General features: G+C 40.3%; 1 protein-coding gene across 2 annotated transcripts in view; it reads right to left on the bottom strand.

Moving 5' to 3' along the window:
• LOC141014403 (uncharacterized) overlaps positions 1-27289 on the bottom strand; it is a 135378-nt gene that overhangs the window by 96043 nt on the left and 12046 nt on the right. For both annotated transcript variants that reach the window (XM_073488166.1, XM_073488167.1), the window contains exons 2-3: positions 6469-6657; positions 2212-2268 (exon numbers count right to left, since the gene is read on the bottom strand). In XM_073488166.1, coding sequence (XP_073344267.1) covers positions 2212-2268; positions 6469-6655 — 244 coding nt within the window. In that variant the 5' untranslated portion in view covers positions 6656-6657. The remainder of the gene's footprint in view (positions 1-2211; positions 2269-6468; positions 6658-27289) is intronic.

The following is a 27289-nucleotide window of genomic DNA, read 5'->3' as shown; positions in this document are numbered from 1 at the left end:
CAATTGCAAAATAGAATATCTGGACTAGTGGTCTCAGACCTTGTGCCTTACTGTATGACAGATAAAATTGATGAAGAGGAGCAGCGACAGGTTCTTACAGCTTGGGTGAACATCAAATCTCAGAAAGGTCATTGACGTAAGCTACATTTTTTACTGGGCTGTTCATGGAAGAAAAACATCTCACATTTTGTCTGCATCATGGGCTCTGATCACAGCGTTCAGTTTGAACACATACAGGACGTGAATGTGGGTTAACCTCACACACAAACCTAGACAATCAATACCAGTAGGGCTGCCCCCAAACAAAAAAAAAAACATTTGGAGCCGTGTCTTGTCAAAATTAAGTCAAAATCTATGTGACTGGCAGCTGGCCTGTGTATAAAAGGCTGGAGGGCTTTTAATTTGAAGGGCCAGATACAGGAAGTCGTGACACTCACTCACTGTCAGTGTTTTTTTTTTAACACGGCAGGTCCCTTCGACATCGCGGTTAGACAGTTAACAATTAATAGCCAACCATGTCGGGAAAGACATCTAAAATATGGGATCATTTTGAAAAGAAGAAGGATGACCCCAAGAAGGTGACATGCAAACTTTGCAAGAAAAACTTGCCTATCACTCCTCCACGACGAACATGATGTACCACCTTAAACATGTAAGTAGCCTAGCTATCTGCCCATGGCGGCCCGAACGTTTGAAAGCAGAGATAAATCCATTTTATTATTGTTATATGCGCTAGTAATAGACTATTCGTGTGTACTGGGGAAGCTAAATTATCCAGCTCACTGTGTTTTACTTATTGTGTAAATCTCTCTACAGGTCTACAGGCGCATCTACGTTACTGCAGAGATTTTTTTTTTTTTTTTTAAATATGTATATATGGGGGCAGCCCTAAATACCAGCACTGCCCTACTGCCAAGTGGAGGGAGCTTTGACTACATAAGATATCAACAACATCCGTTACACAGCCCCCTGCTGTTTGATTTATGTATAAATAGGTTGTGAGTTAGTACTTTTGAACTAGTTTTGAAGGTGAACTGAGTTGTGATTTTGAACAATATGTCGTACTTTGCAGATATGTGCAGCCACTGGGATTGCGTGTTGTGGAGGAGTGAAGCAGCGGATACTTTAAACACTAATTTATACCCACATGCAAAATCTTTTCTCTGCTAATGACAATGTCTTGAAAATGAAATGACTGAATGACAAAAAGAAACAGTGACCCGAAGAACAGGAGCATGTGTGGAGTGAGTATGTTAAAGCTGAGAGATGGGGAAACAAAGAAGACCAGAGTACTGTAAGAAAATGTGAGCTGGTTTCAAGACACACACACATACACACGCACACACACATACACACATATACACACAGGCGCTCACGAAAACACTTGTTCTCTCAGTCTATTTCAGTATAATCAGACAGCCAGAGGGGAAGACGGAGGGTTTGTTCATTAGAAACAATAAATATTCCTCTCTAGAGCTGCATCTCCTCTCTGCAGCTAATTATCTCCAATACTATAGATGACACTGTAACAAGTTAGTATCATCATGAGCAACAAAAAGACTACTGAGTATAAAGGACTTGTGCAAGTGAGCCTCAATGAATATGTTATTCCATTTATTAATAAGAGTGTGAGTGATATTATCTCTATATGACTGATATAACCACAGATTTTCTAAAATCTATTCTTTTATTCCAGTGTCAGATCTGTGTTTTTTGCACATAAGATAACTTAAAGTTAACAATTTGATTACTTTTCCTCTTTGCTCTTTACAACAAACAAAAACACAAAAGAAGAAAGTGGCAACAGTGTTTGAGAGCGTACTGTAATAAGAAAAGAGACATTTGTAAAATGTTTCCCACATCATTGCTTTTTGTAGCCACTTCTATGCCTTATTCTCTTCAGCTGAACTACTCAGACTGAGCAGCTGGGAGGACAAAAGAAAGAGCAGCAGCCTTGTGCTTTGAGATGACACTGAATGGATGCTGGAGAGCAGTAAGAGCAGCTCACATCCTGCTCTGAAAGGCCACTAACAAGACTGAAGAGTGCACATACACCCATACACACACAGAATCGAACTGAGGAGAAGAACAAGAAAGAAGTAAACAAGGTTGAGAGACAAGAGGAGACTAACGGGCCACGACTGGTGGATGAGGATGACCAGGCGGCCTTAGCAGACTGACCCGACGGCAAAGAGAATTGTGAGATCTTACCAGGCTTTTGCGCCCCATGAACTTCCTGCTCTCCATTCTCCAATGCAGTACCCGTGTCTACACACACACACACACACACACATACAAAAATAGGCAAACACATTACAATCCCTCTAAGTGCTTGATGAGATAGGAAATCAAACTGCATGGTGTTGGTTTGTACAGCGGAAATATGACAGACTAAGGCTGGAATTAAATGGAAACAACTGACCCTGACCCTTTGAGGCTTTTTAAAGGGCACCTCACAGTGGTCACTGAGCATTAGTTGTGTGTGTTGTCTACCAGTGGATGAGGATGTTAATAGGTCTGTGTGCCGTGTTCTGGTCAGGCTGGGCCAGACAGAGGGCAGCACATATTGGCTGGTGTCAGTGAGGAACGCACAATATGCGACACACAAAGCACTTTCTATATCAACAGCTTTACACCAAGGCTCTGACGCACAAGGACACACATGACTCAAACACACATGCACACACACAACACTGATTTTGCAAAATGGTAAATGACCTGCTTTTATCCAAAGTGCCTTACAGTTTGCATCTTGTTAACCCAAACGCCAACTATTCACACACAAATGGCAGTAAGCTGCCGTGCAGATTGATGGTGGTCTAACCGCTGGCAGCAAACTGGGGTACAAAGTCTTGCTCAAAGGCACTTTGACAAGGCTGGAATTGAACATCCAACCCCATGATTAGTGGACGACCTGCTCTACCCGCTCTACTGCTGAGTCACAGAGGGCAAAGAGCCTGTAGCATGAAGCAAGTTCATCAGTGATCATTGTTCCTGAATAACCAGTATCAGCTGCTTTCAAAAAGCAACACTATGAAACTATTTTACTTTAAAATAACAGCTTCAAAATCATTTTAATGTTACAGTGACTTTTAATAAGCTGAATGGTTTTGCTGTCTCAGCCTCTCAGCATCACCGGGAAGTTGTAGTGTTTGGTCCGGGGCCAGAATTAGGCACCAGAACCGGAGCCAGGCGATCAGGCAACGGACTCAACAGTCTCTAGGGACATCATGACAGAGGTAAAGAGACAGAAGAGGATTTTGACGGAAAAAGCTAAGAAGAGGAAAAAGAGAGAGTAACTAAGCAAGACAGATGCTGGTGTTGTAGAATAGTAAGTAATATTAGCTGGCTTGCTAAATTATGTGTTTTGTGTTGTTGCACTCCTTCTACCATGGATGAGTAGGCTACGTTGTTAAATGGTTTCTTTTTGTCTATATTCTTTTGGCTGATTGGTCAGTGGCTGTTAACCCACTTATCATAGTTTGTGATACAGCACTCACTATTTCAAAAATGCATGCAAGTTTCCATGCAGGTAAATGCAGCCACAAAGCCATAAAAGCAAGACTATTCACACATATTTACAGTACACAAACACCCACTAACATTTCAATGTGTAGGCATGCAAAAAACCTGAAACCCACATGCAACAACTCACACATGCACACACAAGGTATAAGTCATTTGTGTCCAAGCAAGAGGACACAAATAACATCGACCAGAAACAAGAGCACAGAACACTCATCAAACACACATCGGTCATGTGAGTGCACATTACGTGTGCATCAGGACACCAAACCAACAACTGTGGTCATAAAAACAACAAAAACAAACTGTGCCTCCTCCGTCTAGCTCTCCTGCTGACAGAGGACAATCATTTGCGGACTGCCTCGCCCTGCTGTTTGGCACTGTGTGTGTCAGCATGTCTGCGTTTGTCCGAATGCACACATCGTGCCACAGTTGATCACTGGCAACACCACCCACGGCCCGTCCTACAGCCGGCTGTCACTGACGAGTGCCCGCACACAGTCTGACTGTCTGACCAGAGTGTCTGGGGAACCAAAACAGGCCCAAGAGCTGAGTCAGCCCCGGTTAACTGTCACTTCCTTTTATCTGCTTATTCACTCAGCTGTTTATTTGATCCATCTACTGTGTATCTATGTGCTTACTCACCTCAAAAGAACCCTTTCTGTTTCTCTACCTATCTCTTTTTATTGCTTTGTGGTGAGTGAACCAACAGGACAGCTTGATAAAAGGTCATCAAAAGTCAATTCTGAGCAACAAGTAATGCCCATATTATTATGAACCACCGGAAGGTCTCAAGTGCTTCCATTTTCAAAAAAACAGACTTCATGATTTTCTTTCTTTGCTGAGCATTTAGTTGAGGAGTGTCATATTTCTATTCAGTATCTATTTGTACACATTTCTCTTACAGATGTACAGAGATATATGGAGGTTCTTTCAAGGGTGATTTATGTTGTAATAATGTAAGAACAAGTGTGAGGCGTGCATTCTGTGGCTGTTCATGATCCATCAAGGCAAAATTCAAGAGGTTTTATTTCTTGTTGTTTACCAAGTTCCTTTATCTTGTGGGTAAATCCGTTAGCATCTTTGATATAATAATTCTATATGTACCGAGATGTAGCAAAATGAATTGAATTTCTGAGTCCTTACAGAGAGAATTAATCTGCAGCATCTGTCCACCTATAAACAGTATAAAACCATGGTGCACAGGAAAACCAGTGACAGTTGTTAGTACAGCTACAAATACGCCAGCTATTACACTGGTAAACTGTACTTTTGAGAGTACAAGAGTAAAATGATAGGGTGTCCCACTCGTAATTACTGCATTGCTTCTCTCATGTTGTCCTCAATGCTCAACAACTTGACACACATTCTTGTTTACATGAAGGGCCGTGGACAGTAGCAGTGGACTGAGTTATAGTTATCATACATGTAGACCTCGGAGCTAAACTTTGAGCATCTTCACTGGACAGAACCCGCTCAGAATTGGGACACATTTTCCTGCCACGTTGCCAAACTGTTCTATTCAGCTGAGATATATAACAGTGACCGCTGCTCTGCTTATCTTCAGGCTACTATCTTCCCTGCGGCTGAATGGCACCCCAGCAGATCCAAAATGGCAGCCAGTGTCCAGCAGTGCCTGATACTATTAGTCATTGAGGAGCAGATGCAGTTCATGTTTCATAACACAGATCTTCATCCCGGCCAGGAGAGATGGAATCAGATACAGGGGTTCAGTCAAAGGCATGATGTCATTCAGGAACGTTTAAGTCCAAAGACAGACAGGGGCTGCCTGCTGCTTTTAGTTTCATAAGTGGAGGAAATAACTCAGGTTTGGGTTACACAGGAGGTGGAGGATGTTATAACAAGGTCTCTTTAATACTACACTACACGTAAGGAGCTTTTGAACGTCTTTGAGCTCATTGGTTCGCTCTGTGTCTGATGCATATGTAAAACTTAGTAAAGTGACCTTGCACCAAACGTGTTTTAATCATGGTCTGTTGCCGTCAAGTGTACAAAACTCCATGAACTGATTTAATTTCAATGCTATGCTGTGTTTATTTTTTGTTAATGACACATTTTGCTACTGCTCTATTCATTTATAAATTTAAACGCTTTGCTGCGTGAGACCTCCTGGACAAGAAACCCCTCCTCTTCCTAATGCTTTGGTCACACTCCAAGACTCTCAAAGACAGTCAGATCATCGTGCTGTTGACACCGCACAACTTTCGGTTTTGTAATCATGAGTCTTGCATTCACTGTGGTTTGCACACTACATGACTGATCAGCAACAGGTGGTGGCAGCTAAAACCAAGGATGAAAAAGAAAACTGTAGTAACAGCCTGCTCGTATTGTGGTTCAGCAAGGACAACACAATTACAAATACTGAAAAGCTTATGTGTATATATATTTTGATAGTATCTATATTATCTTACCCGCTCCATACAGATCAAGGCATGATAAGACTGGGTTCAGAGAGCTAAGAGTAGTGTGTGCTCTCACTGGCTGTAACTCATTCCTGGCTCCTTGCTGGTGACTCAAGCAGATATTTAGCCTGCTTGATATCCAGCAGGCATCGCCAACGTGTCTGCAAACTGTCGGCCAGCTCTTGTGTCTTTGAACAGTTCACAACTGACAATCATCACTCAAGGGAGCAAGCACTGATTTGCCTCTGATCTGTCTTTTTGTGGCGAGACTGGAAAATCAGGGCTAATATCAAGTTCTCACCTTAAGAAAGAGGAAGGACGTGACAGCTAAGGAGACAGCTGGTTTACTGTCTCTGTGTCTGCTATACTGTCTTAATTAATACAAAGTGTGCTTCTCCTTATCTCTTGTAATAAAAGAAAAACATAATTTCCTCACTCTCTCTTATTACTGAACTTGAAGTCATGATAAGTAATATCTACATTAGCCATACACCAATGAGTTCCAACATATCACTCTCACCTGCCCTGGTGTCGTCGTTGTCCAGCAGGGGGATGTAGTCTGTCTTTCCCACCGTCTCCCCGACCTTATCATCAAAGGCCTCCGCCTCCAGCTGAGCCACAAAGTCCCTCTCCACCAGGCCTTCTGGGCTCGGCTGGGGAACGCTGTCTGTCAGCGCGTCGCTCAGACTCAGGTCTAACTCCGCCATGGCTGCACACACACAGACAGAGGAATAAACAAGAGAATAGTAAACATGATATCTCCTGGTGAATGTTGCTGCACAGCTCTAAACAGAACTATAACAAGTCGCAAAAGACGATACATGGAGAACGATTTTTCATTTGATTTACAGCTGTTGTCCTACAATTACGAATTATGAATGAATACCAATCTCTTGGAGGGAGGGGGAAATAGTTTTTTTCAGAAAATGGAAAAATAATGGATGCATACAGACAACTTAATGTCATTTAGTGGATGCAACTTATTGATATTTGGGAATTTGAGCCTTTAATCTTCTGATAAAAACATCTAATTACTGTATTATTATGTATGTGCGGCCTTTCAGAAGCACTAGCATTTAGGTTAAAAAGTGAAGGATTGCTAGACGTCAAGCCTAAGTATTGAAACTGTTTCAGCATTTAAGTGATTGTTTTTTTATTGTGAAGCAAGTCCTAACTGGGGCTGAATGTTGGCCAGTATTTCCTAGAAATTTCCACTAATGTTGTGTCCTATTCCTTCAAAAAAATACCTGCGATTCTTAGCATGTGTGTGCTTGTGTGTCTATGTGCATCTTCTTCATACTGAAGAATATCAATGTCATGAAAAGAGTCCTAAGAGTCCTAATTGATTTTATCAGATGTCAAATGTCTGTAAGACATCAATGTGTTTGTTCCAACTCAAAAACAGTGTACTTTAAAGAGGAATACTTAAAATTCTAAATATGACCATATAATGTGGTGACTGTGAATGTAAAACATTAGAAAACATAACCTTATAATTAATGATCCACAGTTTCTTGTGTACATTGCAGTGACAGCTGATTGCATCATGCTGCCCAGGAAGTCTTAAATCTGATGAGCATGGTCAAAAAAATGACAAATTCTATCTGCTGGTGGTGTTGAGGGGAAAATCTGATGTGAACTGAACTGGGCCACAGGTTTGCACCCCAAGGTGGCATCAAACTGGCTACTAGGGCAGTGTCTACCAGCAGCTCAACATCTGACCACTCTGCTGCGCATCTAGACAAAAGAAAGCTTTTTTATCATTGGTTATAACCTAAATTTAATATACCACCTTAGTATATACCTTTCAACCACAAGGAGGCACAGTTTCAGCTGGGATTAGGTCGTGTGAAGGAAATGCATGACTTGGTCCAACATAGAAGTACAATCTGTACCAAAACATGGAGACACACACAGACACACAGATCCAAGCAGTCGTCAGCTCGTCTGGGAGTTCAGCTGACCAATGGCCACGAGGGGAATCTGCCGAGTCATGTTGTGTCATCTTCCAACTATAATGCCAGATTATCTTCCTTGGTGGCAGCAGCAGCAGCCAGCCTTTCTCTGCTGCTCAGACACTCACTGTGTTTATCGTCTCATCTCCATCTTAACAATTATCGTCTACGACACAATTTACAACTCTGCCATTTACAAACATGTCCTCCCTCCCTGCTGAACCTCCTTTTCTCACATGGTTGAAACAGCAGGTTAGTGTTCAAACCTGCTCAAGGACGCTGAGAGAGAAGACATTTGCCGCAAAGAGGATCAATCCTGAGACCTCAGAGTTATTACAGTTTCTGTCTAGCTGCTGCCCTGTCAAACACGTTTAAATCAACACACACATTAACCCTTCTTTCCTTAGCTGCAGCCAACAATACAGTACATCATGAACCTAAACCTGCCTGATGCCATTATATACATACTATGTCCAATATTACCACAAATATTCTTTACAGCTACAAACATCTGTTATCAAATATTACAGTCAGAGGTAAGTCAGCTTAATTTAACAGTAGCAGCCAAAAATCTAAAAAATAACTCCACATCACCATCTGCTGGATTATCTACTCATTACCACAAGGAGAACATGTAGGTATACTACATTACATGGACAAAATGGCTTACAGTATCCGTACTTGTGGTCTGAGGCTGTCTTTTATAGTTTTTTCAAGCACCCTTAGCATTCTAGACTGGCCACAGAGACCTGATCTCAACCCCAATCAAACAGAACTGAGGTGGGGATGAACTTGAGCGCCGACCACAGACTTTATTGATACGGTCATTGCGTCTTGTTGCACCACCCCTCCGTCACAGTTCTGATGTCAAATGAAAGCTGGGCGTATTTAAATGGAAACCTGCCGTATTTTCAATCAGCTTTGTATCACTACAATGTTGTTAGTCTTGCAAATGAACAATGATCAACTTCTCTCCGATCTGCCTGCACCGAGAGCCAACCACTCTTTTGCCAGCAAAATCAATATGGAACACAATCCTGGTAATTGTATATTTCTTGCCTAAAATGTTTTCAGAAGCATATTTTAGTGTACTGTTTAGTAAAACCATACTGTTTTGTACCAGTCAGATGCCTTTTTCCTGTGGTGAAATACTTCTTTAAGCATCCTGTTCTTCAGTAACCACATTGACAATGTAACTTAGAGATGTTTAGTCATTTCTTCTTGTTTAGACACTTGTGGTTGTACTTACCATTATCAGTACACCATCTCATCATTATTTTATCAGTATTTCAGTAACAGTATATATTAGCAGAAGGGAACCTGTACAGAAACATCTCCTTCACACACCGTTGACAAGAGTGACATAAACAAACATCAAAAAATAGTTTTGCTTGATGTGCTTCAAAGCAAAGTCAATAACTAATGAAGCGCTCATTAAATATTAACTTCATGTCAACTGTCAATAAATGTAGCATTATTAAACAGAAACATTTTACATTTTAGAGATGTGAGCTATTCCATAAAAGAGAAGCCTCAGTGTTTTAAGAAAGTGGACTATAAAAAAAAAGCACACCAGCTAGCATGGCAGCAGATTGCCTCAACACAACACAACTGCACTCAGTGGACACTGGGACTAATGCTGCTGTGGCTGATTGGTTGCAAAGTCATATTAATGCAGATGGTTTTGAAATCACATGTGTGTAATGTTCAAATGTACAAATGTACGTTTGGCGTATTTTACGTAGTTTACCTTGATCCTAAAGCTAAAAAGGTCTGCAGCTGAGGGCCAATTAATTCTTTTTATAGGACAATCTTAATGTATTTATTGTCCATTTAAAATCACAGACTAGGGCTGTGAGATGTCTACTGCATTGCAGATGATGATTTCCACAGAAAAACAGCACTTACAGGCTACTCCTATAAATGGTACTATAATTTCTGTGAAGCCTCAACGGGGTTAACCAATAGTGAAGCCCATTAAGGAGCTACCCACATACTGGAGTTACATCCAGTAACTAATATTTTTAGTCGCAGATTTTTCTAGACAACTAATGACAACTGGAGTGGGGGTGGGGGGCTATTAAATCACAAAGTTAGAGCGGTAGAGGGCTCAGTGGTTGATGACTGTCAGCCATCAGCAATGGACAGTGGCGTCGGCCCAACCCTATCACAGACCCTGTTGGGCACGATCCCAACGTATACTGGGGTCTGTCAAAACATAGCTCTTTCTATGTGATTTTGCCTTTCGTACACCCTAAAAAGGCATATTAGGTCACTGACAACGGACCTTAAGACATTAAAAAACTCTGTTTTCAGTGGATGGGCAGAAACAGAGTTTTATAGAAACAATGCAGACACAGACTCAGAGTTGTTTTCGTGATTTGGTCTTATCAGTACATGGCCTTGGTATCAGTCCTAGTACCTCTGACAAATATAAACTAAAAGTAAACGTAAGTCAGTGGAAAACTATAAAGAGTCAGTAAAAGTAAATCAGTCACAGTACTTTCTGTAGGTTACCAACCACAGAGTGGAGAATCTGCTTCTGCTTACACTGGCACTGTCCATGAATGATCACGTGATCTGCATTTTCAGCTGTGTTAGTATCGGCAGAGACTATTTCTGAATGGGTAGTGAAACACTCGTCTGGATCGAGATCATTTTTGTTTTAAAACCCTGTTTAAAAAAACACCTGTGTGGACTAGGCCTTAGACAGTCAGTTAGTGAACTGTAAGTGCAGTCGGCCAATCAATCACCTAGTCTGTCAGTCACATGGTCAGTTAGTCAGCCATCCAGTTAGTAAGTAAATCAGTCCTCAGATAATCAGTCAGAATTGAGCCAATTCATCATAAAAATAAAAATAAAAAATTACATCATAACAAGGGCTTACAAACTCTACATATAGTGAACATAAATAACACAACATAAAGTGAATATAAATAAACCAGCCTATATGAAGGCACACTTATTATCAGCAGGCTAAATGAGCCCCCAGTACTGAGACCAGGGTGTGTCGCAGGAAGACTGCTGCCTACTGCCTTGACCACAAAGCCATGCTGGTCAGAAGCACTGCCCCAGTTTCCATATTTAACCCCACATCATGTGTGTGTGTGTGTGTGTGTGTGTATGTGTGTGTGTTTACTATACAGTATGTCATTTGTGCCAGCTGCAGAGTTGGCTGTGTGATCCATGCCACCCAGTCTACCAACTGATACGATTTCACGCAGTATGAGACCACTTGCAGCCATTTGAATACTAAGCTAGAGTTTGTTAAAGTTTGTTCCTTTTCTATTTCTACAGCAGGTCCTCTCATGACCACAGGAGCAGAACCTTTTCATTAGTCTGGGTCCTACAGTGGGACGGATTTGGATCCTGCTATGAGAAAGTCATAAGTGCATTTATTTTTTGACCCCAGTGAGGTGCTGTAGTTTGAGCTGAACTCCTGTTTTCCTCTTATGCTCACAAGTTTGGTGTGGCCACTCGGAAATAATCTGGATTCAACAAAGGAAGGAAATCCATGGAAGAGGCAGTTTCTATTGTGCCGTCTGATAACAAATGACTGTGTGAATGTATGTGTGGATTAGTCTTGTGTATTTGTGTGTGTGCAAGCCTGTATGTGTATATGTGTGTACTCATGGGAGGGTGGGTGTGTGTCCTCCAGCTGCCAAAAAAGCAGAGGTGAAGGTTAAGCCTCTTTTTAATCTGCTTCCACACAACACGAGTGGATGTAAACAATAAAGCACCATGATGGCTCACATGGGGATGAGGAGGAACTACAGTACATCACTCTGCGTCTGTTGCACTAGAAAACACAATTTATGGATAAATTGAAACATAAAACATTCAGTAAAAATTGGTTTATACCAATCTGAAGGATTTCACCGAAATGCACAGGTTGTTGAAAATCACTTAATGTCACTTTAATCATACAGTGTGGCCAGAGGAACAGAAATTGAAGATGCAGTGCTAAGATGACTGAGAAAAGATCTGTAAATCTACAAGGGGCTCACAGGTGCTTGCTCACAACATAATGCAATGTATTACACCGTGACTAACTGCTTCCCCACCCACCTCGGTTGATTTTATTAAACCCATCATCTCAGCTCGACACAATAAAGCCAACAGAGCTTTAAAAGTACAAAACATAACATCTGTCTGACCACCAATTTGTGTTTTTTACCAGTTTTTAATCATTCTCTTCCAAGTACCACCAAACGTACTGTTACAAAACGCTGCATTACCCCTGAAATAGCCACAACTCTCACATCACAAATTGCAACCTACAATAATAATGTCTTACCATCATCCTGTGAAGACTTGTGAATGATTTTCACTGTAAAATGAAAATAGTACTTGATGCAGTAGCTCCAACTAAAACCAGGAAAGTAACTACAAAAAGGGTTGTCCCATGGAAAAATAATCAAACCAAAGAACTAAAAAGAGAATGCAGAATTGATGAGCTCAGATGGCGTAAAACAAAACTAGATATCCACAACATACTCACTGAAAAACTTAAAAACTACAACAAGGCAAATCAAAAATCACGTCAAATGTGATAAACACCAATATTCACAATCCCAGTCTGTTTTTTAGTACAATAGATTCCCTTTTAAATCCCACATCTAACCACAGTAATGATATTCTAGGATGCAAATATGTGTATTTTGCTGGCTACTTCAGGGAGAAAATAATCAACATTAGATCTGGTATCTGCCAGCAAAACATGCAAACTGCACTTTCACCTATATCCCATGTACGATGTGATGTAAAGTTGAAATGTTTTGACCTGGTTGATGCTGAAACACTCAAGAAAATATAAACAGAACTGAAGCCCTCCACACGTTCACTTGATCCAGTTCCAACCACCCTTTTTAAAACTATTTTTAATACTGTATCTGAAGACATACTTAAAATTTTAAATTGATTGTAAAACTGCTCTGGTGAAGCCTCTTCTAAAGAAAAAACAAACTGGATATTTTAACGCTGAGCAACTACAGACCAATTTCAAATCTCCCATTCTTCAGCAAAATTTTAGAGAAACTAGTTTTTAATCAGTTTATTACCTTTTTAAACTCAAACACTACATTAAAAATGTTTCAGTCAGGTTTTAGAACACATCAGTGCACAGAGACAGCCCTACTTAAAGTAGTGATGGGAATCAGATCAAATCTTGACAACAACAAGCCTTCAGTTCTGGTGATACTTGACCTTGGTGCAGCTGTTGATACTGTGGACCACCAGATTCCTTTAAATAGATTAAGTGAGCATGTTGGCCCGTCTGGAATTGTTTTAAATTGGTTTTACTCGTATCTTTGTATCTATAGGCAACTGTTTCTCAAATCGCTACGAGGTTGCCTGTGGGGTAGCACAGGGATCAATGTTAGGACCGTTACTTTTTAATTTGTACATGCTACTCCTGGGCAGTGTAATCAGAAGGCACGGCATCTCTTTCCACAGCTATGCAGATGACACTCAGCTCTATGTGGCCATGTATCCTGATAACACTGGGCCGATTGACTCACTTTTTAACTATATTTTAGATATTAAGTCCTGGATGTGACAGAACTTTGGACAGCTCGACCAGTAATGATCATTGGTTCAAAGGCTCAGAGAGAGAAACTGGCCTCCAAACTAAATGAACTAGGCGTCAATACAAGCTAAGAAGCCAGAAATCTCTGAATCTTTGACTCAGATTTTAATTTTAAGGCACATGTACGCTATGTCACAAAACAGCATTTTATTATTTTAAAAACATTTCCAAAGTGAGGCCATTTCTCTCTCAGAGCAACACAGAGAGACTAATGCACACTTTTATAACTAGCAGGCTAGACTACTGTAATGCTCTCCTTTTTGGTCTCCCAAAGAACTCAATAAATCAGCTACAATTAATTCAAAATTCTGCTGCAAGAGTGCTGACTAAGACCAGAAGGAGAGCACACATTACACCTATTTTAAAGTCTTTACACTGGTTGTCTGTTAGTTCTCGTATTGATTTTAAAATACTTCTTATTAGTTTATAAGGTACTACATGGCGTCGCACCAGACCACATCACACAAATGCTTATAATTTATGAGCCAGGAAGGCCCCTCAGATCCTCCGCCTCTTCTCTTTTAGCTGTTCCACAAAGCAGAACTAAAACCATTTGGTGATGCTGCTTTCAGCCATTACGCTCTGAGCCGTTGGAACAGCCTGCCGGAGGATCTGAGAGGAGCTGGAAATATTGATACTTTTCAACGTTAACTAAAAACCTAATTATTTAGTCTGGCTTTTACGTAATGTCTTACATTTTAAAGTGTTTTACATAAGCTTAACCCTGGCAGGACATTACTATAGTGGTATATGATGCATGACATAACACAGAGGACTCAATCCCAAAAGTCACTCTGCATCTTCTCCTCATCCTGTTCCTTTACTTTATGACAACAAAATGTAATGATGTGCTTGATTAATCCCTGAGAAGCTCAGGGGAGCTGGTTCATTATCTTTCTCAAGGACACTTCACCAGAGTGGATCCTCTGTGAACTGCTGCCACTGCTGCTGCCATGGCTGCCTCTTTAATAGAAAATAAACTCTGCATGACCTGGATCTGATCTCACCTTCCTTGGTTAAACATTGAACAACAATCAGAGCTGTGTCGGGTTGATGATAGAATGTTTACTCTTCATAAATCATTAACCCATATTCATTTCTCAGCCAAGTACCCAAAATTAAACATTTTAAAAAGGTACCATGCTGCAAAATCAATGTTTAAGTGTTTTATTCTTATGTCTTGCTCTATATCTCACCTATACACCAGTATCAAGGCCAACAAAGGCAAAAAAGTCATTTCACAGGCGTTTTAGAGTTTGTCACTTCCTGGAAAATGATAAATGGGTCACATACTAATTTTGCATCCATCTTAGTTTTTATGACACTGCCGTGGATGCATCAAAAGGTCACCAGCAAACAGGCTAGGCCTCAAGGATTACTATACAAAAACATAACCTTACAACTGACAGCTTTACTAGTTGCTAAAGTAACTGCTAACTACTGCCAACCTGCAGCCACTGAATGAACACCTCCAGACCGGGGCCATAGGCAGTCTCTGAGCACGATGGATGCCAGTTATAGAACCGAGATGGGGTTTTCCTAACGGATTTATAACTGTAACTTGGTTGCTAAAGTGATCACTCACTGGTGCTAAACGTACTACTAGCTACTGTTAGCTAGCTGATGGTCCTATTTGCTGACTCAGCCCCAGGGTGCCAGGAGCCAAACCCGCAAGAAAACAACCTTCTTACTGTATTCTCTGTCAAACTGGCCTCCATCTTCTCGGATGCTGTGTTGTTCCATTCCACCTTTTTTTCTTACAATATATACTTATATACTTATACTATACTGCAGCAACACATACAACACTTTTAAATAATAAATAAAATGACATAGGAACTTTTAAATTAGATATATAGTAAGTGTAATGGCATAATATATTAAGTGCAGCTAGTCTGTCACTGGTTCCCTTCCCTCTAAACTCTAAAGGGGCAGCCAGGTGAGAAATAACATTGTAATAAATGAAAATACAGTCAGAGCAGTTCTTCTCAGGTGAAGAAGCACACATTTGTTTGATATTTGATATTGTGAAAAATATCTCTTATGATGGCAAATATTGTGATTTTCGATAACATCTTATATCAGCCAAAGCCTACTGCTAGCTCAATGGCAGGGGACGTAACACACATTCAGCACAATTGGCTCCTGTTAACATAAATATCCATGACACTTGCCTCCCTAGCCACCTGCTTTTACATAAAACAAGTAATTATGCTGAAGTACACAGCAACCCACTAGCTGTACAATGGGAATTTTAAGGCTTGATTCTAATAAGGCTGGTGAAAATCGAAGAAGTCAACCTGGGACCAAACATTTGCTGGCTTGATTCCTACAAACACTGCTGCTACATTCCAGCTGCAGGTTTGAAACCAGATCCAGACCAGCTGCTTTGGTATGTAGTGTGTTCTAAACTGTGCCTCTGAGCAAGGCACTGTAGACATACAGTAACTGCTTGAGACAACTATATTAGAAATGTGAAGACATAAGCCTCTTCCCTGCTGTAACATGGTTCAAACACAGAGTGTGAGATCACTTCACCAAAGTGCTCCGCAGGCATCGTCATACCCTAAGGATATCCTTGTGCAGCTGGAAGGCTGTGACAGAGCAGTCTGCTGGAAGGTGCAGTGGATTTTAACTCAACCAGACAGCACGAGTGAAAACTGGCAATTTAAATGTCCACATCTGTCTGCCTCCAACTACACTAACTTTATTACTTGAAGTGTTTGGCAACTGCAGTGGAGTGTTCACTGTCCAAGGACAATGTGGCTGTAAACTAGCTTCAGGGCAGTTTAATATCCCTACATTGCCACTCTGTGGATCTATTATTATGAGAGGTCACATGGACAGAGCGCGGAAGGAAAAGCTGAACTCATTGGAGTCATACAAGGGGGTATATGAGGTCACCCATTGGACAGTGGGTGCGATCCATATGGCAGAAAATTTGACTACAAGCAGGATAGAATAGAATAGAATATGACATTAAGCCTCACAGCCACTCAATATTACTTGTAAAACAGCTGCAGGAATCTGACTGGTCTGAAGTACATAAATACCTCAGTGATCTTATCCATGTCTGGAAATATATTGCAGTACTTTTTAAACACAAGTAAAGAGAATATGGATGAATGAGGTTTTTGAAATTCAGTTAATTCAAACTAAGTTTGCACCATCCTACATTTTATCTGTTGCTGCTCACAATGGGATATTAAATAAAACCATACAAATACGGACTCTATGAGTGTTTTATTGTATTGTATTCTATGTAAGTAGACAGGCTCTACATGGTCTTGAAGAACAAAGTGTTCAGTGGCCTGAGCCTGTAGCCACTGTGAGGAGAGCACACCTCTGATGTCATTTTCTAAGAGAGGGGTGGAACACTTCCTCTAAACGCTCAGCTTGCTCAGTTACTGCGTGTGTGTGTGTGTGTGTGTGTGTGTAAGACAGAATGAGCGCTGGCTCGATCTGCTGCTTGAATGACTTTGTGACTGTGTGGTTGTTGCTCCTGATATATCTTAATACTCTCAATGTCACAGAGACATTTCTAAATACTGATCCAAAGCACATTACAAATGTACATATTTACATAAACTTTGCCGTTTTAAAATAATCAAAATTTTAACTTAATATTTAAGTTTGCAGGTAATGTAAAGTGAATCTGAAATAACTGACACAACTCATGATTAACATTGATTCATTAATAAATGAACTGATTAAAAACTAAACAATCTGGATTGTTTTTCATATAACTTTATATTGTGTGTTTGTATTTGAGGCCATTTCCCCTTCTTTCTGCAGCCACACGTCTGTTTTTTGTTCCAGCTGATATACAGAGACAGCTGACGAGGGACTTTTAGCCCAAGCTCAGTTTCTCTCTCTCTCTCTCTCCCCTCGCACACACACACACACACACACACACACACACACACACACACACACACACACACACACACACAGAACCTGCTCGTACACAACCTGATGGATTCAATTACAAACTGGAGCTTTTATTCCAATGCTTGGATGGAACAGCGACCCCAGTGTAACCTCATTAAAAGTGTTTACACTGGATTCTGTCATGTTTTCTTTGGGCTTAACACTTCATCCACCTTGGTGTCACACTGCAATATTGACTGAAAAAAAGGAAATATTAATATATTAATGTTTAAAACATAAACCTGTAGATGAATAAGGATTATTGTACATCTATTTAACAAAGCCAACACTTCTAATTATTACCGATTTCAAATTCACATTAACTCAAGAGAGTAAAATAGCTGCCTTTGATCTAACCTGCAACTTGAAGAATATAATTGAATTTAAGTGCTGTTAAAGCAGCAATTTACACTATTCATGCTCTTTACAGTTTTATATTTATAGTTAAATGGTACATGAACATCATTTAAGTAGCTCAGAAAGAAATAGGTTTATATCAGACAGGATGGACTTCCTGTTTGAGGATGAAGAGTGAGGATGCAGTGCAGAAGGTGTTATTACCACATGTAAAAGCCTTGTAACTAAATCCCTCATCTGAGATATAGTAACTGCGTAACTGCAGAGTGACACAACTACAGTAGAGAAGCAAGGATTAGGTGAATAATCAATTAGTCGATCAGCAGAAAAGCAATCAGCATCTGTTCTGTGAATCGAATGATCACAGGGTATCCCCCAGAAAAGTTGCTGGGCCCAGTGCCAAGTATCTTTTAATCGTTGTTAACATGAAAACTTTCTCACTTTGTAGTGGACTGTCATCCTCCACATGTCCCTGCTTGACCAGTTTGGGACACACTGGTCTGGTGCATAAATAGCCTTCATCTAGCCGTTATCTCTTGGCATGATCTAGAGTGACTGTCCTAGTATACAAATAGCTCATTTTAGGTGCTTGTCGTGTCCTGTCTGTCAGGCACAGAGTAGTTTCCCTGCTTCAGTTACAGTCACACCCTGCCTGCACACCTGAGGGGAACTACTTCAAAGATGCACAGTGCTTCTGTCTATGTGTGTGTGAGAGACTATAAGAAGCAGAGATACTTCTAGGAAAAGTGCTGCACATGCACATGCACACGTCTGTCCCAAGGTTAGTTTACATGAGAGCAGAAGGGGGGCAGCGAGGTGAGAGACTGTTATGTGATACCTGTTCACACCCTGTAAATCACTCTAAGTACGCCCACGGGGAATCCTCCAACCTGTCATGCTGAGGTGTCATATCATAAAATCTCCTAACCAGACACTCTTGTGTAAATGGTAAGAATTATTGGACTAAGTACATACACTAATTATTAAAGAAAGCTCAAACTTTATTCACATATTGATCAAAGTTGCCCAAATATAATGTAATTGGATGTTTTTTTTTAATTGTAGAATATGTTACAATTATCTGACTGATAATGTCAGACAAAAACATGGTAAATCCCCTTTAATGACCACATCATACTCTTGTGCATGTGTGCATGTGTGTGTGTGTGTGTGTGTACTGAGGTCTGAGGGGTACCCTGTCCAGCTGCCATTGCACTAATCTGACAGAGATGCTATCGGTGAAATTCCTAGCGGGCCATTCAGTCGATTTCACCGAGCCACACAATCACAGCACTTTGTCAATACACACACACACACACACACACACACACACACACACACACATACACAGATAGCAACAACTTTTGTAAAAGGTATTTGCCCATTAAACAACTCTGAAAAAGTTGTTTTAAAAAATCTCTAACAGAGCCAGACTGATGTATTGGCATGAGTGATATCAGTGACGGATTTTACTTTATCAGTTTCAAAAGTTCTGTATCAGTCGGGCTAAAACCTATGTTAAGTAGGCTGGTTGTTGGGTTGACTTTTAAACCTTTAAAAATAACTTGATATAGACTGAGTAATCAGTTACTATTTCGAGCTATTAAGAGCTAGAGCAAATTAAACTACAGTACTTAGTTTCATAAGTTTCTCAACACTCAATGATACTACATGTCGTTCCGACCAAGCAATCTGATTAGTCAACTAAACATGTGCTCAGACCAGCATGACAGCAGACCAAAAATATGTTGGACATGATTAAAATCCTTTTTCAATGAATCCTGACTTTTGGACTTTACACTGCTCTGTTGTTATAAATGTTTGGATGACATAGAAACTGTTCAGCCTTGATGAAAGACACTCCTGCATCCTCCACTGCTAGCTTAACACAAATAAAGTTAGTGACTGTAGTGCCTAATCTGTCAATGGAAAAATTACTTTTTCCAGCAGATATATTACAGTAGTTAAAACAAGACTTAGCTGGCTGAGCAGTTTTGAGTTTATATGTTTGTTTTTTATTCAATTTCAAAAAATCCTCATATTCTGTCCCAGCGTAGTGTTATCACACCTCAGCCTTCGGCAAATTCACAGCTTGTGTTAACAGCACTTCTGTTTACGGAGAGCTGTAAAAACCTGCAAGACAGAAATGTGGAACTGCTTTTCCAGCCAGCCAAGCATTGCCATAAGGAAGCACTATAAGAAAAGCTACTCAATATTCTAACGTATCTTTTGAATGAGGTTTCTGGCAAATTATCATGTGATAAGGTTGTGGAACACAAATGTATTATTATTATTATTATTATTATTATTATTTAAAATGCAGGTCACTGTATATAATATCAGTAATAACCCTCACAGACACTCCTTTGTGTAGTTCCACTTTGTAATTAAAACCCAGATTAACATTTACTGTATTTATACGCAGCAAAAATCCAGAGATCACTACAATTCAGCACATAGTGCCACACCTTCGATTATGGAATGTGTCCTGATAAAAGAGTAAAACAGCATACCTCTGCACATCTAACAAAACAAACTCTCACACTTCTCTGATTTCACATTTTGACACTTTGGCTCACAACTGAGGCAATAAGTGATTGGGCCCAGCAACATACTGAAACTGTCTCTCTGGCGTCGAGGAAGCCAGGCAAGAATGAAACAGAGACAGCCCTATGGGCCCCTGGTTTGTTATTGAATACAGGGAGTGGCTGAAAGTCACAGTAAGGTGTGTGTGGTGTGTGTGTGTGTGTGTGTGTGTGTGTGTGTGTGTGTGTGTGTGTGTGTGGTGTGTGTGTGGTGTGTGTGTGTGTGTAATTAGTCTCAGGAGGTGTACAGGTGCAGTTAGTGATCCTCAATCACCTGCTATGTTCAGGCACTGGAAAGGTACATGTGTGTCTGCAGCACCTGTGAATGTTAAACAGGTGCAGTTGCAGAGTGAAGAACAGAATAGCTCTTTTCTGTTGTAGAAACGTTACTTGCATTTTGAATGCAGTAAACAAGGTCCAATTTTAGCTGTAGTTCCTGCTCTCAAAAAGTCCCTGAAAGGACTTCCAATAACACAGCACTTGTTATTTTGTCAAGGAAAACTATGATTAACATTTTCATCAAAAAATTAAAACCACATTAAAATCTGGTGCCAAAGCACAGGATGGAGGATCAAAACATCAACAGCATGAATTCAGACTTAATAAACACTGATGTGGCCTTGTTCATTTGACTGTCACATCAGGGAATGAAAGAGCTGACACACAAAGGCACAACATGCAGGTGGACACAAAAAGACAAGGGTCACACACACATATGTAATGGCAAATATGTTCTCAGTGAACTGTGCTCTCAGATATTTGCCTGAACAAACACACACACAGGAAAATGTGATGGTTGAATAACTGATAAAACATTCATGTGTCATAAAAGGGGTCAGAACAGAGAGGACACACATTTTTGGAACCTTGTTATATAAAAATGGATGACAGCCTGGCAAAAGTGTGTGATGTTTTAAGAGTAGAAAAGCACTAAAGCCCAAAGCACACGGTGTATGATGCTCTCAGGGATAATTAAACAGGAAATTTAACAATGGTCAAACAGGGTGTCATCTGCAAAGGGGGGCATCCCTTTCAATTTATTTCTTACTTTGGACCAATTGAGACCATGTGTAAAGTAACTTAGAGCCCTTATAATTCTGTATATGCATGAAACCGTACTCAAAGGCTTTATTGACAAAAATATGTATTCACTAGGGCTGTCAATATAACGCATTAATTTTGTTTAATTAATAATAGAAAAAATAACATGTTAAAAAAAACAACGCAGATTAATCACGCTCCATGTCGCCCCTTGACCAGCACCATTTGTGAACATGATGGAGGAAGAAGACTGAGGCCCCACTCCAGCCACAGTTTCAAACTGTTAACATTCTCTCTCAAACCAAGAATGGGATGTGGTTAATTGTTGAATCGACGCCGTACCCAGGAGTAGCCTGACGTACACTCCCCCAGTAATGTAACTGCTCGTCGCAACAATCTGGGCCGCAAGGAATGTAATTGATATGCACATTACACAACATTGTCAAGAAAGATCATAAAAATACCAAAACACACTGGAGTGGTACTTCAAACAACGCCAAGATGGAACTGTTTTTTTTTTACTACATATTTCTCCTCTATCGCACCATGCACTTGAGTTTATGCACCATGCACTTGATTTTATGTATTCTTGTATGTATTCTATTCTTGTAAAGTGTCTTTGAGAGTTTTTAAAAGCGCTGTACAAATAAAAAAAACAAAAAAAAAAAAAAAAAAACTGTTGACAGGAGCACCGCTTTGTGCACTTCATGTGGTGAGGAATTTTGGTACCATCAGAGTACTTCAAGCTTGAAATATCACCTCCTTTTTAAGATTAGAATGTCCATTTATTAACTGATTCACGCAGCTACCAAAACAAATTTGCATTGAAATATTCTAAAATGGTTAGGCAGACATTGGCATATGCGATTAGCAGCATGGATAACACACAGTTCTAGAAATACAGAAATCAGTCATTAATCAGGTTGGTGAACCAAGAGATGAGTCAATCGACCGCATGTTGAGTAAGTGACAGGAAAACGTAAAGCTGTATCAAAGATAAAAACTGGTGAGAGGGGAATTCCCGTATTTTTTAACTTTTTTTAATTTTTAAACAGCTGGCAGCTGCGACACTGCTGCAATGTATTCTTTTGGGGCAACTCCGACCGTCAAAGTTACATCCAGTTAAAGTGCTTGTTTTTGCCACTGACTGTCTGATGTCCTATGGAGATAGCCCTTTTGTTAAATACAAGTCTCATTCAAGGAGAAGCCTCACTCTGAAATCTCACAAGGTGAGTTGTTAGAGTTGTTTCCTCATCTAGATTTTCAAAATCAGTCAAATATTCAGCCATGACATTGGAGACAAATTCATGCTGGCAATTCCTTGCGGTAAACTCCAAACTCCTTTTTCCAACACTGTATCACATTTCCTTCCTGCAACAACTCGCCTCTTGCAAGATTTCAGAGCGATACTTGTGTTTTTAGTTGCAAAAAGGAGCCTTCTATTTAATATAAAGGTTTGCCTCCGGAGGAATTATTCCCATAATGTTGTCAGACATTAAAAATACCGGCCTCAGCCTGTCAGTAGCAAAAACAATAGTTTTTAGTTGACGGAACTTGGACAGACGTAGTTTCTCCACAGGACTACATTTCAGCCATTGACGTCATGTCACGGCTGCCAGCTGAGGCAATGCACTGGACAACTCACAAATCTTTTTGTAAGTATGAATCATGTACACACCAAAACATGTAAATTTAGGTTTAAAAATATCAGAATTTCCCTTTGAATATTTCTGACTGAATGTCCAATGCAACGTTTAGATGGGATGCTAATGATGTAGCAGCACCTTGGTCGATGATATACATATATTAGAGCTGGTCTAAGACACTGAAAAAAAAAAATAGGAAGGAACTAATGTGGTCATTATGTAGTCATCTCCGGCTGGGCTGCTACATAACAATCAGAATGCAAACACACACACACACTTTGACAAATTGAAACATCAAATTTCACTTTGCCATCAATCCTGTCCTCCGGATGCAACACCATCAGATGATGCTGATGTGACTTGGACCAAAATAGTCTGATGACGCACCACAGCCCCAGAAGTGTGTGTGCTCATAAACTGGTTATATATGACATATACATCCATACATGTATGTTGGACATAGAGTGATGTAAAATGTCATCATTCGTATGTAGATACCAGAAATGGTTGTGTAGAAACTACCGACAGGTCGTTCGGATGCAGTTTTAGGTCTTTTACAGCAGACTGTGTGCACTTATGTGTGTAAGATCATTATGTAATAGCATAGCTCTTATGCACGATATCCCACATATAGTACATAATGAATCATATGCCATATGCAGATGAATAATGCAGAGGCCTCGTCAGTCTGTAAGGGCTTTCCCATGTAACTTGCAAAAGCACTGAAATGTTTGCAATCACTAAATCTGTGTGTGTGTGTGTGTGTGTGTGTGTGTGTGTGTGTGTGTTTGTGAGTGAGTGTGACAGAGAGAGAAAAGTACACAGAGCTCTGCTTTCCTAATCAGTGGTGATGTAAAACCATGACGGCCTCCAAAACCTGTCAACTAGCCAACAGAGGAGGAGAGGAGGAGAGGATGGCTGTATTGATCCTCTGGCGGGAAGACATAGATGTGGAGGGAGCTTGACAGGGAAAGAAGCAAGGCATGGGTAAGGACGTATGAGAACGATGGAGCACATCACAGTGAATGGTGAGAAAAAACAATAAGAGACAGAAAATAGATAACAATTACAAAGAGGGTCAACAACCAGATGGTATTTTTGTGTGACACTACAAAGAAATGTAAAGATACTAGGGTTGGGTACCGTTCACATTTGAATCGATACCGGTTCTGATATCAGTACCTGGAATTTAGTACCAGTACCCAAAGGTACCTTTTTTCGGTACTTCACTCTCTCTGTAATAACAAAAAAAGTTCCTCCAGTTCTAAACAGTTAAGTCATTCACTAGAGACAATATATCATGAGTCATATTTCTGGTAACAATGCACATCACATGTCAGTCAGTAGTTCTAAGTTTGATATCAGCAGCATCATTAGCATCTTGCTGTACTGCGTATAAATCTGTAAAATAAAATACTTTTTGAAGTAAACTGCTACATTTAGGTGGCTGTATTTTAAACTGATTGGGAATTTTGAGTTTTGACCCCTTTAGCTTGCTGAAGCAGTATAATTTAGTTTCCAAAGCATATGGAATACTGTATATGCCTGTTAATATGAGCGCACATATTGTTTATGTTAAGTATGTGAATTAAAACGTATCATTTGTAAATATACTTTATCGTGGCAGCAATGCTAACCTCTGTCAGCGCGTTAACAGGAATTTCCATTATGTGTTAGGCAGCTAGCAGGCTGAGTACTTGTAAAATAAAATTGTTTTGGAAAACAAAAAAAGAAAGCATGCTGTAATATTTCCTCATATACAGTATGCTGTTTACATACTGAGGTTTCAGACATACTAATAAACATACTGTTTATTAAACTAAACGGCATGTTGGTAAGGAATTCCGACGCAGTCAATGGCTGAGTTTTGGGGAGGCATCTCACTCTGTCTCTCTCTCTATAACATTACTGTAAAGATGCGCACTCAGGTAACCCTAACCCTGATTGATTTAATGTGAATTGCTACTCAGTAGTACCAACGTAATTCGGTCAGTACTCTTAAAAGTACAGAGTCTGGTACTCAACCCTAAATAATACAATTTCGGAAAGTGTGTAGTAGCCAGTAGGGAAAAAAACATATTTTTGGTACTTGTTAAAACATTCATGGGAATGGATTTGTTGGGTAAAAAGATACAAGCTTAGCATGAGGAATTGTGCAATTTGATTATGCAGCCATCTTTAGTTGGTTGTTTGGATGTTGGTAAATGTCTGTAAACACGAAAAAACTTTCTTTGATTGCAAACCTTAGCTTACAGTGAAAAAACAGGGTGCTACTCTGCAGAGTTTTAACTGTCATACGTCAAGTTTGAGCCACCATAATATGTAAAGCAAGTTGGTCTTGCCAAATGCTATTAACATTCTGCATGCATAGCCTTTTTCTGCCCTTTTTTCAGCACCAAGCGTCAGGTGATTTTGTAAAATGCTCATATTGCTCACTGGTGTGTTGTTGACCTTTCTCCACTTTGCAGATGGTGAAGTTCCTATGGTGGCCCTAGGGTCAAAACAGCAACATTTCAAAACTCACATTAACATTCTGAAAACACAGCATTTCAGAATATGTTTTCTGAAATGTTGTTGTGTTTTGACCCTCAGGGCCACCAAGTTGATGATGGAAGCAGCTGAGCAAAGAACCATCTTGCTTCCATCCGGCTCGGTCGGCGTAAGTCTCCAGTGCGCAAGTCTCTCAGGCCGCACAACACGGAAGATCTGGGTATTTTCATACCCGGGAAGTCAAGCTTTTTTGGCTTCGAAGCGCAGCTGAGAAGCTTTCATAGAAATGAATGGGGCTCCAACACTGTGTCCAGATTTAATGTAACGTACTTGGTCTGACCCAAGTCTGAAGCATGTATTTCCTGTATTTGTGTGATCGCCACACTGGCTCGAATAGACTCTCATGCTTCAAGATGCACAGTTTTCGGTTATTCAAGTCTCGTTAAGAAAACTGTACAAACTGCAGCATCACTCTTGAACACCAATGTAGTTCAAGTTTGTCATTGCTCTGCTCTGAGTTTATTTACTACCCACATTGAAACTGTGACATCACATCCTTTTTAGGGCTGAAACTTGGGCCATACTTTCAATTCTTCCTCTTTTCCGGATGTTTACTCCTATTATATAGTTCAATTCTTATCTTTTGCACTATCAAAATGTCCCCATACAATAATAATGGAGAGTGTATGTTCTCTCATGTCACACTAATTGACTGTTTTGTCGCAGCAATACAGACAGGGAAGGGTAGAGTAAGAGATGCATGAAGAGACAAAGTGAAAACACATAGTACATGTTAAATGGAAACAAAAGGAAAGAGAAAGATGTTGGAGCTCATCCTCTAAGCTGATATTGCTCATTTGACAAGGCAGCTGTATAGGTAATTATATTAATGAGAAGACAGATGTTTATTTTAAACAAAAAGTGGCAGGTATTTGCACATGTGGCTACATCTTTATGTTGTGGAGGAGCCAGTGGGCTCCTGGTATTTTCCTAACAACCACTGTGTCTTTGATGTTTGGCTCCATTCACAGAGCTCCACTTTAGGTAATGTTAATATGTGCCCTGTGTGTGTGTGTGTGTGTGTGTGTGTGTGTGTGTGTGTGTGTGTGTGTGTGTGTGTCCTACTGCTCTCACATCAACACAGTGCCTTGATGGAGCTCACAGTGGGCCTGTTTGAGGGCTAAGTGAAAGGACTAGTGTTTGACCGCGTGTGTGTGTGTGTGTGTGTGTGTGTGTGTGTGTGTGTGTGCGCGCGTGTGTGTGTGTGTGCGTGTGTGCATGTGTGTGTATGACAGAGCTGTCTAATGGTCCTAACAAAATTAAACAGGACTCTCGGGACATGTTTGCATAATTCAGCACTTGCTGCAGCCCATTAGCGTGCACGTTAATGAGCAGAGAGACAGACAGGTAGTGATGTCCACAGCCTCCATCATGTCCTGCTTAATCTCTTGTCCTTCTTTCCCTCCCTTTGGAAACGACACACAGCAATGAGTGAATGAATTCCCTGTATGTCCCCGTGGTCTCGCCTACACACCCTCTGAAACACACACACACACACACACACACACACACACACATGCACACAGATGCACACAGATGCACACGTACACACAGTATTTCTTTGTGAACTATGCTCTATTGTTGCAGAGCGAGGCTGAACACATCGCAATGGAATGTGAAACAGCATGGACACACACTCACGGACAGACAGACACACAGAGGTCAAACTCTAATCCCAAAACAAACTCAT

Source organism: Pagrus major, chromosome 19 (genome assembly GCF_040436345.1).
Source record: "Pagrus major chromosome 19, Pma_NU_1.0".
NCBI lineage: Eukaryota > Metazoa > Chordata > Actinopteri > Spariformes > Sparidae > Pagrus > Pagrus major.
Note: the sequence above shows the minus strand (reverse complement) of the source record. Positions and strands in the feature narration are given on the sequence as shown.